The following is a 14,783-nucleotide window of genomic DNA, read 5'->3' as shown; positions in this document are numbered from 1 at the left end:
ACTGTTTTGTCTTCCTGGCTTCTGCAAAGACAAAATACGCTTTCCTGCAGTAACATATTGAAAAGTGAGAGCTGCTGCTGGTGTAATTGGAATGCTGCTGAGTGTTTCAAAACCGGAAAAGATAGCAGCGATAGTGATCTATTAGTTATAAGATGATAGAATTTAAATGCTTTGCATAGCTTCAGTTCAGGTTCTGATCTGAAGGTTGAGTTTTTTTTAAAAAATCTCCTTATAAATACATGAAAAATGAAGTTTCTGGATGTGTAAGTAATGAACACATTTGAATGCTTGGTTGCTGTGGCCTAGAATAGACTTAGCCCTGGTCTACACTAGGACGTTAGGTCGAATTTAGCAGCGTTAAATCGATGTAAACCTGCACCCGTCCACACAATGAAGCCCTTTATTTCGACTTAAAGGGCTCTTAAAATCGATTTCCTTACTCCACCCCTGACAAGTGGATTAGCGCTTAAATCGACGTTGCTGGCTCGAATTTGGGGTACTGTGGACACAATTCGATGGTATTGGCCTCCGGGAGCTATCCCAGAGTGCTCCATTATGACCGCTCTGGACAGCACTCTCAACTCAGATGCACTGGCCAGGTAGACAGGAAAAGAACCGCGAACTTTTGAATCTCATTTCCTGTTTGGCCAGCGTGGCAAGCTGCAGGTGACCATGCAGAGCTCATCAGCACAGGTGACCATGATGGAGTCCCAGAATCGCAAAAGAGCTCCAGCATGGACCGAACGGGAGGTAAGGAATCAGATCGCTGTTTGGGGAGAGGAATCCGTGCTATCAGAACTCCGTTCCAGTTTTCGAAATGCCAAAACCTTCGTCAAAATCTCCCAGGGCATGAAGGACAGAGGCCATAACAGGGACCCGAAGCAGTGCCGCGTGAAACTGAAGGAGCTGAGGCAAGCCTACCAGAAAACCAGAGAGGCGAATGGCCGCTCTGGGTCAGAGCCCCAAACATGCCGCTTCTATGATGAGCTGCATGCCATTTTAGGGGGTTCAGCCACCACTACCCCAGCCGTGTTGTTTGACTCCTTCAATGGAGATGGAGGCAATACGGAAGCAGGTTTTGGGGACGAAGAAGATGATGATGAGGAGGAGGTTGTAGATAGCTCACAGCAAGCAAGCGGAGAAACCGGTTTTCCCAACAGCCAGGAACTGTTTCTCACCCTAGACCTGGAGCCAGTACCCCCCGAACCCACCCAAGGCTGCCTCCTGGACCCAGCAGGCGGAGAAGGGACCTCTGGTGAGTGTACCTTTTAAAATACTATACATGGTTTAAAAGCAAGCATGTGAAAGGATTACTTTGCCCTGGCATTTGTGATTCTCCTAGATGTAGTCCTAAAGCCTTTGCAAAAGGTTTCTGGGGAGGGCAGCCTTATTGCGTCCTTCATGGTAGGACACTTTACCACTCCAGGCCAGTAACACGTACTCGGGAATCATTGTACAACAAAGCATTGCAGTGTATGTTTGCTGGCATTCAAACAACATCCGTTCTTTATCTCTCTGTGTTATCCTCAGGAGAGTGAGATATAATTCATGGTCACCTGGTTGAAATAGAGTGCTTTTCTTCAGGGGACACTCAGAGGAGCCCATTCCTGCTGGGCTGTTTGCCTGTGGCTAAACAGAAATGTTCCCTGCTGTTAGCCACAGGGAGGGGGGAAGGTTGAGGGGGTAGTCACGCGGTGGGAGGAGGCAAAATGCGACCTTGTAATGAAAGCACATGTGCTATGTATGTAATGTTAACAGCAAGGTTTACCCTGAAAGAGTGTAGCCACTATTTTATAAAATGTGTCTTTTTAAATACCACTGTCCCTTTTTTTTCTCCACCAGCTGCATGTGTTTCAATGATCATAGGATCTTCCCCTTCCCAGAGGCTAGTGAAGCTTAGAAAGAAAAAAAAACGCACTCGCGATGAAATGTTCTCCGAGCTCATGCTGTCCTCCCACACTGACAGAGCACAGACGAATGCATGGAGGCAAATAATGTCAGAGTGCAGGAAAGCACAAAATGACCGGGAGGAGAGGTGGAGGGCTGAAGAGAGTAAGTGGCGGGCTGAAGAGAGTAAGTGGCAGGCTGAAGACAGGGCTGAAGCTCAAATGTGGCGGCAGCGTGATGAGAGGAGGCAGGATTCAATGCTGAGGCTGCTGCAGGACCAAACCAGCATGCTCCAGTGTATGGTTGAGCTGCAGCAAAGGCAGCTGGAGCACAGACTGCCACTGCAGCCCCTCTGTAACCAACCGCCCTCCTCCCCAAGTTCCATAGCCTCCACACCCAGATGCCCAAGAACGCGGTGGGGGGGGCCTCTGGCCAACCAGCCACTCCACCACAGAGGATTGCCCAAAAAAAAGAAGGCTGTCATTCAATAAATTTAAAGTTGTAAACTTTTAAAGTGCTGTGCTTAAAGTGCTGTGTGGCATTTTCCTTCCCTCCTCCACCACCCCTCCTGGGCTACCTTGGTAGTCATCCCCCCATTTGTGTGATGAATGAATAAAGAATGCATGAATGTGAAGTAACAATGACTTTATTGCCTCTGCAAGCGGTGATCAAAGGGAGGAGGGGAGGGTGGTTAGCTTACAGGGAAGTAGAGTGAACCAAGGGGCGGGGGGTTTCATCAAGGAGAAACAAACAGAACTTTCACACCGTAGCCTGGCCAGTCATGAAACTGGTTTTCAAAGCTTCTCTGACGCGTACCGCGCCCTCCTGTGCTCTTCTAACCGCCCTGGTGTCTGGCTGCGCGTAACCAGCAGCCAGGCGATTTGCCTCAACCTCCCACCCCGCCATAAACGTCTCCCCCTTACTCTCACAGATATTGTGGAGCACACAGCAAGCAGTAATAACAGTGGGAATATTGGTTTCGCTGAGGTCTAAGCAAGTCAGTAAACTGCGCCAGCGCGCCTTTAAACGTCCAAATGCACATTCTACCACCATTCTGCACTTGCTTAGCCTGTAGTTGAACAGCTCCTGACTACTGTCCAGGCTGCCTGTGTACGGCTTCATGAGCCATGGCATTAAGGGGTAGGCTGGGTCCCCAAGGATACATATAGGCATTTCAACATCCCCAACAGTTATTTTCTGGTCTGGGAATAAAGTCCCTTCCTGCAGCTTTTGAAACAGACCAGAGTTCCTGAAGATGCGAGCGTCATGCACCTTTCCCGGCCATCCCACGTTGATGTTGGTGAAACGTCCCTTGTGATCCACCAGAGCTTGCAGCACTATCGAAAAGTACCCCTTGCAGTTTATGTACTCGCAGGCTTGGTGCTCCGGTGCCAAGATAGGGATATGTGTTCCATCTATAGCCCCACCATAGTTAGGGAATCCCATTGCAGCAAAGCCATCCACTATGACCTGCACATTTCCTAGGGTCACTACCCTTGATATCAGCATATCTTTGATTGCGTGGGCTACTTGCATCACAGCAGCCCCCACAGTAGATTTGCCCACTCCAAATTGATTCCCAACTGACCGGTAGCTGTCTGGCGTTGCAAGCTTCCACAGGGCTATCGCCACTCGCTTCTCAACTGTGAGGGCTGCTCTCATCTTGGTATTCATGCGCTTCAGGGCAGGGGAAAGCAAGTCACAAAGTTCCATGAAAGTGCCCTTACGCATGCGAAAGTTTCGCAGCCACTGGGAGTTGTCCCAGACCTGCAACACTATGCGGTCCCACCAGTCTGTGCTTGTTTCCCGAGACCAGAATCGGCGTTCCACAGCATGAACCTGCCCCATTAGCACCATGATGCATGCATTGGCAGGGCCCATGCTTTCAGAGAAATCTGTGTCCATGTCCTGATCACTCATGTGACCGCGCTGACGTCGCCTCCTCGCCCGGTATCGCTTTGCCAGGTTCTGGTGCTACATATACTGCTGGATAATGCATGTGGTGTTTAATGTGCTCCTAATTGCCAAAGTGAGCTGAGCAGCCTCCATGCTTGCCTTGGTATGGCGTCCGCACAGAAAAAAGGCGCGGAACGATTGTCTGCCGTTGCTCTGACGGAGGGAGGGGCGACTGACGACACGGCTTACAGGGTTGGCTTCAGGGAGCTAAAATCAACAAAGGGGGTGCCTGTACATCAAGGAGTATTTCAGGCAGGACTGCACGGAGGGTTCCAATAAGAAATGGTGCACCTAAGTTATCGTTCTTATTGGAACAAGGAGGTTAGTCTGGCCTCTGATTGATACATGGCTAGATTTACCTTGCTGCACCTTCTCTGTGAGTGACTGCAGTGTGATGTAGAGGAATGAGTCCCCTAGACAGGGGAGGAGGCAAATGAGTACAAAACAAATCTGGTCTATTTCTTGTTCTGACCCACTCCATCTATCTTTTACATCTTTGGCTGGCAGCAGACAGTGCAGAAGGACTGCATGCCATCCACATCTCATGGCTGCTCGGCAGAAGATGGTACAGTATGACTGCTAGCCATCTTCATCTCTTGCCTGCCTGGCAGAAGATGGTACAATACGACTGCTAGCAATCCTCATCTCTTGCCTGCCTGGCAGAAGATGGTACAGTATGACTGCTAGCAGTCCGTATCGCCTGCCCGCTCACCATAAGACGGTTCAATAGGACTGACTGCAGGACTAAAGAGAATGACCTGGTCAGGTCACTCCAAATTTAGTCCCTGCGCCCATGTCTGCCCAGGCGCTCCCAGCCGACGTGGCCAGGAGCACCTCGGACACGACGAGGATGACTACCAGTCGTATTGCACCGTCTGCTGCCAGAAGGCAATGGGTTGCTGCTACTGTGCAGCAAAGCCGTACTGCGTCTGCCAGCACCCAGGAGACATAGGGTGACGGTTACCTGAGCGGGCTCCATGCTTGCAGTGGTATGGCGTCTGCACAGGTAACTCAGGAAAAAAGGCGCGAAACGATTGTCTGCCCTTGCTTTCTCGGAGGGATGGAGGGAACGGGGGCCTTACGATATGTGCCCAGAACCACCCGCGACAATGTTTTAGCCCCATCAGGCATTGGGATCTCAACCCAGAATTCCAATGGGCAGCGGAGACTGCGGGAACTGTGGGATAGCTACCCACAGTGCAACGCTCCGGAAGTCGACTCTAGCCCCCGTACTGTGGAAGTGCTCCGCCGAGTTAATGCACTTAATGCACTTAGAGCATTTTCTGTGGGGACACACACACTCGAATATATAAAACCGATTTCTAAAAAACCGACTTCTATAAATTCGACCTTATTCCATAGTGTAGACATACCCTTAGCCATAAGCAATGCAGGGAAAGAGAGTTGGAAAAGCATTCAGCCTCATTTCCATCCCTGCACAGTGAGCTACTCAAAATCTTCTGTCCTTTTGCTCCCCAAGTGCAAGGACTACTCCATCATTGCACTCAATGTCAATATCTCCCAGGAGAGGGCTTAATTCCTTGCACCAATCAATAGGACTGGTCTGATGTGTTGGAAGGAAAGAGGGAAAAGAGTGCATGGTGCACTCTTTGAAAGGGCCTGGAAGAGGCTTGCTGCAACCCACGTTCTTGCAGTGCTCAGAGTTATTTTGCCTTCCTCAGACACAATATCTTTGAGAGTTCCCTCTGAGCTTAAAGAGATCTCTGCAAACACTCCTACTATGGGACTGTGTGTCATAACCTAGTTCTAAATATTAATACACAAAACACATACATCTTTTGTATTAAAGATGTCATAATTTCCAGTGTACATATGTTTTCCATTAGGCAACACTGGTTTGTTGCACTGATTACATTGGTGTGGAGGATGAATGCTTTCTCACACACCAAACTGCGATCACTCCCAGAGTGTACGTATGAGCATTAGTATTATTAGTCACAAAATCCCCCACAAAATCCTACCTCCCTTCCTCAACATTGTTGTGGGGGTGAACGGGGTTCGACAGCGAAGTACGGTGGAGCGTATGCTCTAGCTGGTCTTACCAAGCTGAGAAGGTGTCGAGCTAGTATCCAGGGTAGTAGGTAGTCTGACCGTATCTCTATTACTCTAGGGCAACCTGGCCAAAGTGAAGGGGGTACCGCAGCTACAGGGCACAAGGTCTGGCACCCCAAATGCACTCTTGCAATCTTCTTCTGACAAACAAGCCGCACAAAGCAGAATAAACTGGGAAACTGAGCACAGACTCATGCATCGGCCTGACTGACGCTCACAACCTGGGGTGGCACAGGACAAAAAATGGAAAATGGTTAAAAGAATAGTCCAACTATTTGTTGCAAGTCACAATATAAGAACACTATCATCTGATCCCTACATCGATTCTTACACTGAAGTCACAAAGTCAATAAAAGCCGACATCATCAGGATATGTGAAACAAGAAGAACAAAAGACCTCATTGCACAATGGAAAAGCGGATAGCAAGTACTCCTAGCAAGATCATTCGACAATAGAGTAAGGCCTGAAGGCATTGGGATTCATTGTTGGGAAAGAGACCATTCCAAGGATAGTCAACTGCGACATCATATCACTCCGGATAACAGTTCTCACACTTCAGATAAAATGAAGGAGAACAATTAAAATTATTCAGATATATGCTCCCATGCAGCAAGCAGAAGACGAAGACATGGAACATTTCTCTGAAGAGCTGGAGCAGGTAATGCAGCAAAGATCCACCTACACAATTATCCAAGGTGACTTCAATTCAATAATAGGTGGAAAGGAGAGTGAGAAAGAAAAGTATGTGGGGAAATTCGGTAAAGGTTAAGAAATGATTGTGGAGTATGTCTGCTTGCATTTGAAGAAGCAAACCATCTCCACATAATTAACACAATATTATAAAAAGAACAGCATCAGCAGTGGACATGGAAAGTCCCAGAAGGAGTCACACTGAATCAGATTGATTATGTAATGATGGATACCAGAATAATCTTCAATGATGTGGCGATAATAGGAGAACAAATCATTTTCACATGCTCAGATCATCATATGTTGCGCTCAGAACTATGTGTTGACAGTGTCTATGAAGACCGACTTAAGAGAAGCCAGAAACCGAAGCAAAAATGGCACTTCAACAAAGAGGCATTTGTACAGGAAGTGAGTGAAATGGACCTCAAGTATAAGGTCAAGAAGGACATCAATGAGGACTACGAAGAGTTTATCTTGCAGATAATCTCAGCAGCTAAAAAGGCAAAGTCACTGAAAATGCTGGGACACAAGCAGAGGATCAGCGAGGAAACTGAATCTGATGGCGAAGAGGGGGCGCATGAAATTAAAAGGAAAAATGGGCGAAGAATACAGAACATTGGGCAAAGAAATTCATGTGAAGATCAAAGAAAACTATGAAGACTTTAGAAAGAAGAAATTGGGAGAGGCGGCCGAAAAGAATGAGAGTCTGAAGAAGGTAGAAAGAGATGTTAGGCTGAAACAGATTATCCTGGCAGTGCTAAAAGATGAAAAGGCGAAAGGACATCAGAAAGGAGCAAGATAAATGAAATATGTCCAAAATTCTACAATGACCTCTACTCCTCACATGTCAATGCTCAGGACCAGCTTTAGGGAAAATGGCACCCTGGGTGAACTTGCATTTTGGTGCCCCGTCCCCCGTGGTCTTGGTGCCCTCTCATTGCTCCTGGCCCCCATGAGCTTCCCAGGCTCCCCTTCCACCCTTCGCCCAAAGGCCTGCTCCCCCTCCTGTGCCCCTAATCCTTGAACTCCCTTCACTCCTAACACTGGCATCCCCCTCCTGCACCCATTTGGGGAAAGTGACCTGGATGCACGAAGCAGCTGACATTGCTTCTCACTTCCTCCACTCCTCTGCCCCGCACATCCCTAGGGGGCTGTGAGTTGGGGAGGGAGGAGCAACATCAGGGCTCCCTGCATCCAGGTCACTTTCCCAGCCTGGGCTGCATAAGGAGAGGGCATGAGAGCAGCAACTGCTGATGCCTCACAGCACAGCCCAGGTGGGGAAAGGTTTCAGGGGGTAGCCGTGTTAGTCTGTATCAGTAAAAACAATGAGGAGTTCTTGTGGGACCTTAGAGACTAACACATTTATTTGGGCATAAGTTTTCTTGGGATATAACCCACTTCATCAGATGCATGGAGTGGAAAATATAGTTAGCAGGTATAAATATACAGTACATGAAAAGATGGGAGTTGCCTTACAAAGGGGGGGGGCGGGATGTAAGGGCTAATGAGGCCAATTCCCAACAGTTGACAAGAAGGGGTGAATATCAACAGAGGGAAAATTACTTTTTGTAGTGCTAACGAGGCCAATTCATTTAAGTGGATGTGGCCCATTCCCAGCAGTTGACAAGAAGGTGTGAGTATCAACAGAGTGAAAATTATTTTTTGTAGTCACCCAGCCACTCCTAGTCCTTATTCAGGCCTAATTTGATGGAGTCAAGTTTTCAAATTAATTCCACTTCTATATTTTCTCGTTGAAGTCTGTTATTGAAGGGTTTTTTTTTTTTAAGAATGGCGACTTTTAAGTCTGTTATTGAGTGTCCAGAGAGATTGAAGTGTTCTCCTACTGGTTTTTGAATGTTACAGTTCTTGATGTCTGATTTGCATCCATTTATTCTTTTGCATAGAGACTGTCCGGTTTGGCCAATGTACATGATAGAGGGGCATTTCTGGCACACGATGGCATATATCACACTGGTAGATGTGAAGGTGAATGAGCCCTTGATGGTGTGGCTGATGTGGCTGGGTCCTATGATGGTGTCCCTTGAATAGATATGCAGACAGAGTTGGCAACATGGTTTGTTGCAGGGGTTGGTTCCTGGGTTAGTGTTTCTGTTGTGTGGTGTGTTGTTGCTGTTGAGTATTTGCTTCAGGTTGGGGGGCTGTCTGTATGCGAGGACTGGCCTGACTCCCAAGGTCTGTGCGAGTGAGGGATCGTCCTTCAGGATAGGTTGTAGATCCTTGATGATGCGCTGGAAAGGTTTTAGTTGGGGCTGTAGGCTGGCCAGTGGCGTTCTGTTACTTTCTTTGTTGGAGAGTGTGTGTGTAAAAACAGCTTACAAAAGCCAAGGCTGACCAAAACACTAGCCATGTACTGCTCCCACTAAAAGGGGAACCATCACAATATCTCATCCTTCATATTTCTCATATGAACTACCAGGGTTTGAATTAAATTTTTGTATGAAACTGGGGCAAATTTAAAATTGTTTAAAAAGTTTTAAAAACAAAAAATATGAAAAACTTTAATACATTTTATTTACAGCATCATTATTCATACTAGTCTTGCTAGTCCTTCCCCCCAGACAGAGAGGCACAGAGACTAGGATCTGGACCAGCTGTGCCCCCAAAAGACCAGGCAAATCCTCTCAATCAGACCAGACCCACATCCCACCTTAGACCAAATCCCTGAACTGGATCTGATCCACATCTCTCCCCAGACTGAACTGGACCCAACCCACATCCTTCCCTAGACCAGGGGTGCTGTGGGGAGATGGGGCAGGGGGCACTGGGTCTCCCTCATGGGCGCTGGTGGTGGGAGGGGGCAAAAGGAATCCAGTTGCTCTGTGGGGCCTGGGCCGAGGGGGATTATCCGGAGCAAGGAGCACCCACTGGTCAGAGTGTCTGTCCACTGGGTGCTGGTGCTGCCTCCTGGGCCTGCCCAGCAGGGTCCAGGACCCCCACGCTCCCTGGCATCCGCATTCGAAGAATGGCAGGGCTGGGGCAGACACATGGGGTTGGGGGGAGCTGCATGCACAGCACCCTCCCACCAGTGCTGTCCCAGGCCTGGCAGGGGCCGGAGAGCCCAGGGAGGAGGCGGGGGACACACTACAGGGCAACCCAGATGTCCATGGTGCGTGGCAGCTGGAAACCCTGGGCCTGCCCCCTCCCTTCCCCCTTCTCCTCCACCCCACACTTGCACCACCAAGTGGTACAAGCCTCGGGGGGATGGGGGGGAGCGGGAGGAGGTGGGGCCAGAGCGGAGCCACAGTGGCTGAGGGCTCCTCTCCATCCCCTGTCACTGCAGGAGCCCTCAGCTAGCTCAGAGAGCAATGGAAAGGTGAATGTGTAAGATATCGCTCCATGATCATACACCAAATGAGGAGATCAGAAGGCACACAGAGATGACCAATGCAGGCGATGTCCAATGCAAAGCGAAGATGGGTGGGACATGTAGTCCGCAGACAAGACAATAAGTGGACAACCCACATCAGTGACTGGATCCCCAGACCACAAGCAACTGCTGGGTAGATCAAAAACACACTGGGCCGACCTCAGGACAAAACTCTTTGGCCAGAAATGGAAAGATCATGCTCACAACAAAATAGAATGGTGTGGCATCAACTTGCATTTGTGGAGGGATGGACGTGGACAAGCCAGACAAAGGTGATTATTAGTCATAAACAAATCACCATCCAACACTATGGCATGGGATGAATAGACTGCTAGGGATCCTGGTACTCTGATGAATCAATAATTGATTTCATCTGGCCTTTTTTGATTCCACAGACATTATAGATGTGACTATGAGATTACTAATAAAGCCCTTTGAAGCAGTTCAGTTTTTTGCATTGTACTGATGCACATGCCATAAGGAATCCTACAAAAAGTGGAAACATGGATGGATTGTGGAGGAAGAGTACAAAAGAATAGAAGAAACATACAGAGACAAATTCAGAAAGGCTAAAGCCCAAAATCTGTTACACATAGCAAGGGACATTAAAGGCAATAAAAAGAGTTCTTTAAATACATTAGGTGCAAGAGAAAGATGAAGGAAAGTGCAGGTCCTCTACTTAATGGGGAAGGAGAGCTAATAACAGATGACATCAAGAAGGCTGAGGTGTTTAATGCCTATTTTGCTTCAGTCTTCACTAAAAAGATTAATGGTGACCTGATACTCAACATAAGTAGCACTAACAAGGGTGAAGGAATGCAAATTGAAACAAGAAAGAAAACATTGAAGAATATTTAGATAAATCAGATGTATTTAAATCAGCAGGGCCTGATGAAATTTGTCTTAAATTACTTAAAGAACTATCAGAAGCAATCTCATAACCATTAACAATTACCTTTGAGAATTCCTGGAGGAAGGGTGAAAACTGGAAAAGGGGAAACATAATACCTATCTTTAAAAAGCGCAGGGGAGGAAGAGGACCTGAGGAATTATAGGCCAGTCAGCCTAACTTTGATACCCAGAAAGATACTGGTAGAAATTATCAAAACAATCACTTTGTAAGCACCTAGAGGATAATAGGGTTATAAGGGATAGCCAGCCAATTCAACCTACTAATCTTTTATCTGCCCTAGTGAACAGGGGGAAGCAGTAGATGTGATATATCTTGGTTTTTGACACAGTTCACATGACATTCTCATAAGCAAGCTAGGGAAATGTGGTCTAGATGAAATTACTATAAGGTAGGTGCACAACTGGTTGAAAGTCTGTACACAAATAGTAGCTATCAATGATTCACTGTCAGACTGGGAAGGCATATCTAGTGGGGTCCCTCAGTGCTGGTTCTGGGTCTGGTACTAGTCAATATTTTTATTAATGACTTGGATAATGGAGTGGAGAGTATGCTTATAAAATCTGTGGATGACACCAAGCTGGGAGAGCTTGCAAGCACCTTGGAGGCCAGGAATAGAATTCAAAACAACCTTCACAAATTGGAGAATTGTCTAAAATATATAAGATAAACCTCATTAAAGACAAGTGCAAAGTACTTCACTTAGAAAGCAAAAATCAAGTGGACAACTATAAAATGGGAAATAATTGGCTAGGTGGTAGTACTGCTGAAAAGGATCTGGGCATTAGAGTGGATCACAAATGAATATGAATCAACAATGTGATGCAGTTGCAAAAATGGCTAATAGCATTCTGTGTATTAACAAGAGTGTTGCATGTAAGACACGGGAGGTAATTGTCCTGCTCTATTCAGCACTGGTGAGGCTGGAGTATTATGTCCAGTTCTGGGTGCCACACTTCAGGAAAGATGTGGACAAATTGGAGAGAATTCAAAGGAGAACAACAAAAATGAGAAAGGTTTAGAAAATCTGATGTATGAGGAAAGGTTAAAAAAACTGTCTTTCTTGAGTAAAAAAGACAGGAAGGGGACCTCATAACAGTCTTCAAATATGTTAAAGGCTGTTATAAAGAAGACAGGGATCAATTCTTCTCCATGTCCACTAAAGGTAGGATAAGACGTAATGGGCTTAATCTGCAGCAAGGGAGATTTAGGTTAGATATTAGGAAAAACTTTCCAACTAAAAGGGTAGTTAAGCTCAGGAATAGGCTTCCCATAGAGATTGTGGTATCCCCATCATTGGAGGATTTTAAGAACAGGTTGGACAAACACCCTTCAGGAAAGATCTAGGTATATTTGGTCCCACCACAGCATAGGGAGCTGGACTTAATGACTTCTCAGGGTCCCTTCCAGTCTTACATTTCTGTGATTCTATAAATAAAGGCTGAATTCTGGGAGGGACCTACAGAGAGGCACGAAGCACTTCCAGATGGCCATGCACATAAACAGAAATAAGGCCGGTATTGAACAACTCTCATATTCTGCCCATAAATGCTACTTTTGGTTTTTCTTCACATGCATGCTCACTTTGGAGTTTTTTCACATCTTGTTAGTTGTTGTAGGGTCACATCAATTAGCTGGAATATAAATGGTAAAGATAAATAGCATATAGCTTGCTAGGATGGATGAAGGCTCTGAGCTACCAATTGTGGCTGTCCAGAGAGGGAGTATAAAACTTCATTACCGAGCTGAAATAAGCATTTTTGGAGAACATGTCAAGAACCGCACAGAATAATAAATGACACAACTAAGATAAATAAGATCATATTTTTTTTAAAGATAAATATTTATCTCCTGGAGGAAAGAAATCATTCAGATTAACACATCTTCCCATCACTCTAACTTCCTCTGGTATTCAAGTACTGCAGAGATCACAGATAATACCATAGATATTCTAATATAATGTGACAGTTAATGGACATTAATGATATGGTCCTAGCACATTTTAAAATTACATACACAATCACATTGTTGTTTGGGCAACCTTAATTCTGGCATTTCCTAACTTTTGAGTGCTTGACTTTGTAATCTTAAAATCCTTCACGGTAGCCTTTTAGATGTAATATTCATATAGATGGAAATGTATCCTTGTCTGAAGGTCAGAGCATGACTCAGACACCAACTAAATGAATGGTGTAACTCTCATTTACTTCTATGGTTGCAAATGTACTATGCAAATGAGTAAATATGTAAGTTGCAAAGTGTGTATCAACTACATGAACAGGATAGTATAATTTGTTAGGGCCAGATTCATCAAAGAAATAATGGGTAAATAGTTTTTGTTCTCATTTTTAAGATTTTGAGGGCCCAATTCTGCACCATTGGAGTCTTCCATGTGAGAAAGATCAAGCCCAAAGAGAAGAAAAGTCACCTGTAAAAGTCACCTTAGTAGTTTTTGTACTTTTGTATAAAACTCCAGTGTTTCCACAGAAATGTTGGCATATGTACATACGCAAGAGCCTGATTCTAGTTCTCTATGCACCTTTTTGAAGATTAAAAATAAATTGGTTATTTTTTCCACATGTGCCTAATGAAATACTGCAAGAAAGCTAGCATTTCTCTCTTGATCTGAAACAGGAAGTTCTGGAAATTTTACAAAATATGTCCTCTTAGGGCCTGATTCAGCACTCATCGAAATTGATGGAAAGACTTTTACTGATTTCAGTTGGTGTTGAAGCAGGCTCTTAAAGATTTATGTCCCAAGACTCAGATCCTCAAAGGTATTTAGGTACCTAACTCCCATTAAAATCCATGGAAGTTAGGAGCATAAATGTCTTTGAAGATCTGGGCCCAAATACTTATTTGGCTCACAAAAACCTCCCTCCAGAGTAGCAGCCATGTTAGTCTCTATTCGCAAAAAGAAAGGGAGTACTTGTGGCACCTTAGAGACTAACCAATTTATTTGAGCATAAGCTTTCGTGAGCTACAGCTCACTTCATCGGAGAATGTAAGTGTAGCTCACGAAAACTTATGCTCAAATAAATTGGTTAGTCTCTAAGGTGCCACAAGTACTCCTTTTCTTTTTACAAACCTCCCTGAATTTTAAAGTCTCCTCTGCCATATTAGATACATTTTTCTCTAGTTGCCTTTAAAAGGAAGAGCTCGTTTTCAAGCACAAAAAATAGTTAGAAAGAAAGAAATGAGGAGGCTTATCCAAATTAACTGGCAACATACTGTGCCAATTATGAGACCTGACTTTCAGTGAAGTCATAAATTCCACAGCACTATGAACAGAGTTTTGTGGAATAAAGCAAAATAGTCTGCTTTTAACATGATTCCTTGTCTGTGTTTTCCTTCCTGAAGGTTGGCAACTTTAGAATGCTACTCTGAAACCTTTAGAATTATAGCAATTACTACAGCTGATGTTTTGTAGCAATTAGTTTTCTTCCTATTATAACACACAAAATATGATAAAGGTCAAATCAGAAGCAGAAAGATTCTCTCTATCTCTCATGTGTTTCTACAGAATGCAATGTATTTTTTTTTTCATTCTTATGGAGCTGATCCTAACTGGATAAAATGTGACCATCCTGTGACATTTTAAAAGGACTCTTCTGAAGTTCTTTTAGTTCTTTTTTAAAGTTGCACTTTGTAATACAAAATAAGTAAAGTTAGCATTTCTTACTCCCTTGTTCAGCTTCTGAATTGTCCTTTTTCGAGTTGCAGAGAAACTTAAAGACAGGTTTCAGAGTAGCAGTCATGTTAGTTTGTATAGGCAAAAAGAAAAGGAGTACTTGTGGCACCTCAGAGACCAGCAAATTTATTTGAGCATAAGTTTTCGTGAGCTACAGCTCACTTCATCAGATGCATTAGATGAAGTG

General features: G+C 45.1%; 1 protein-coding gene and 1 long non-coding RNA gene across 2 annotated transcripts in view; both read left to right on the top strand.

Annotated features, from left to right (window-relative positions):
- LOC140908984 (uncharacterized) overlaps window positions 1-14,783 on the top strand; it is a 132,972-nt gene that overhangs the window by 60,974 nt on the left and 57,215 nt on the right. The window lies entirely within an intron of this gene.
- On the top strand, window positions 366-2,378 carry LOC140908231 (uncharacterized). Its single transcript, XM_073335181.2, has 2 exons — window positions 366-1,255; window positions 1,843-2,378. Exons 1-2 carry the CDS (start codon window positions 673-675, stop codon window positions 2,376-2,378), a joined length of 1,119 nt encoding a protein of 372 aa, XP_073191282.2. The 5' UTR covers window positions 366-672.

Source organism: Lepidochelys kempii, chromosome 3 (genome assembly GCF_965140285.1).
Source record: "Lepidochelys kempii isolate rLepKem1 chromosome 3, rLepKem1.hap1, whole genome shotgun sequence".
NCBI classification, from domain to species: Eukaryota; Metazoa; Chordata; order Testudines; family Cheloniidae; genus Lepidochelys; species Lepidochelys kempii.
Note: the sequence above shows the minus strand (reverse complement) of the source record. Positions and strands in the feature narration are given on the sequence as shown.

Coding starts and splice junctions, on each gene's coding strand:
- LOC140908231 (XM_073335181.2), top strand. CDS start 673: ATGCAGAGCTCATCAGCACAGGTGACCATGATGGAGTCCCAGAATCGC. Junction 1,256..1,842: donor AGGCGGAGAAGGGACCTCTG/GTGAGTGTACCT, acceptor TTTCTCCACCAG/CTGCATGTGTTTCAATGATC.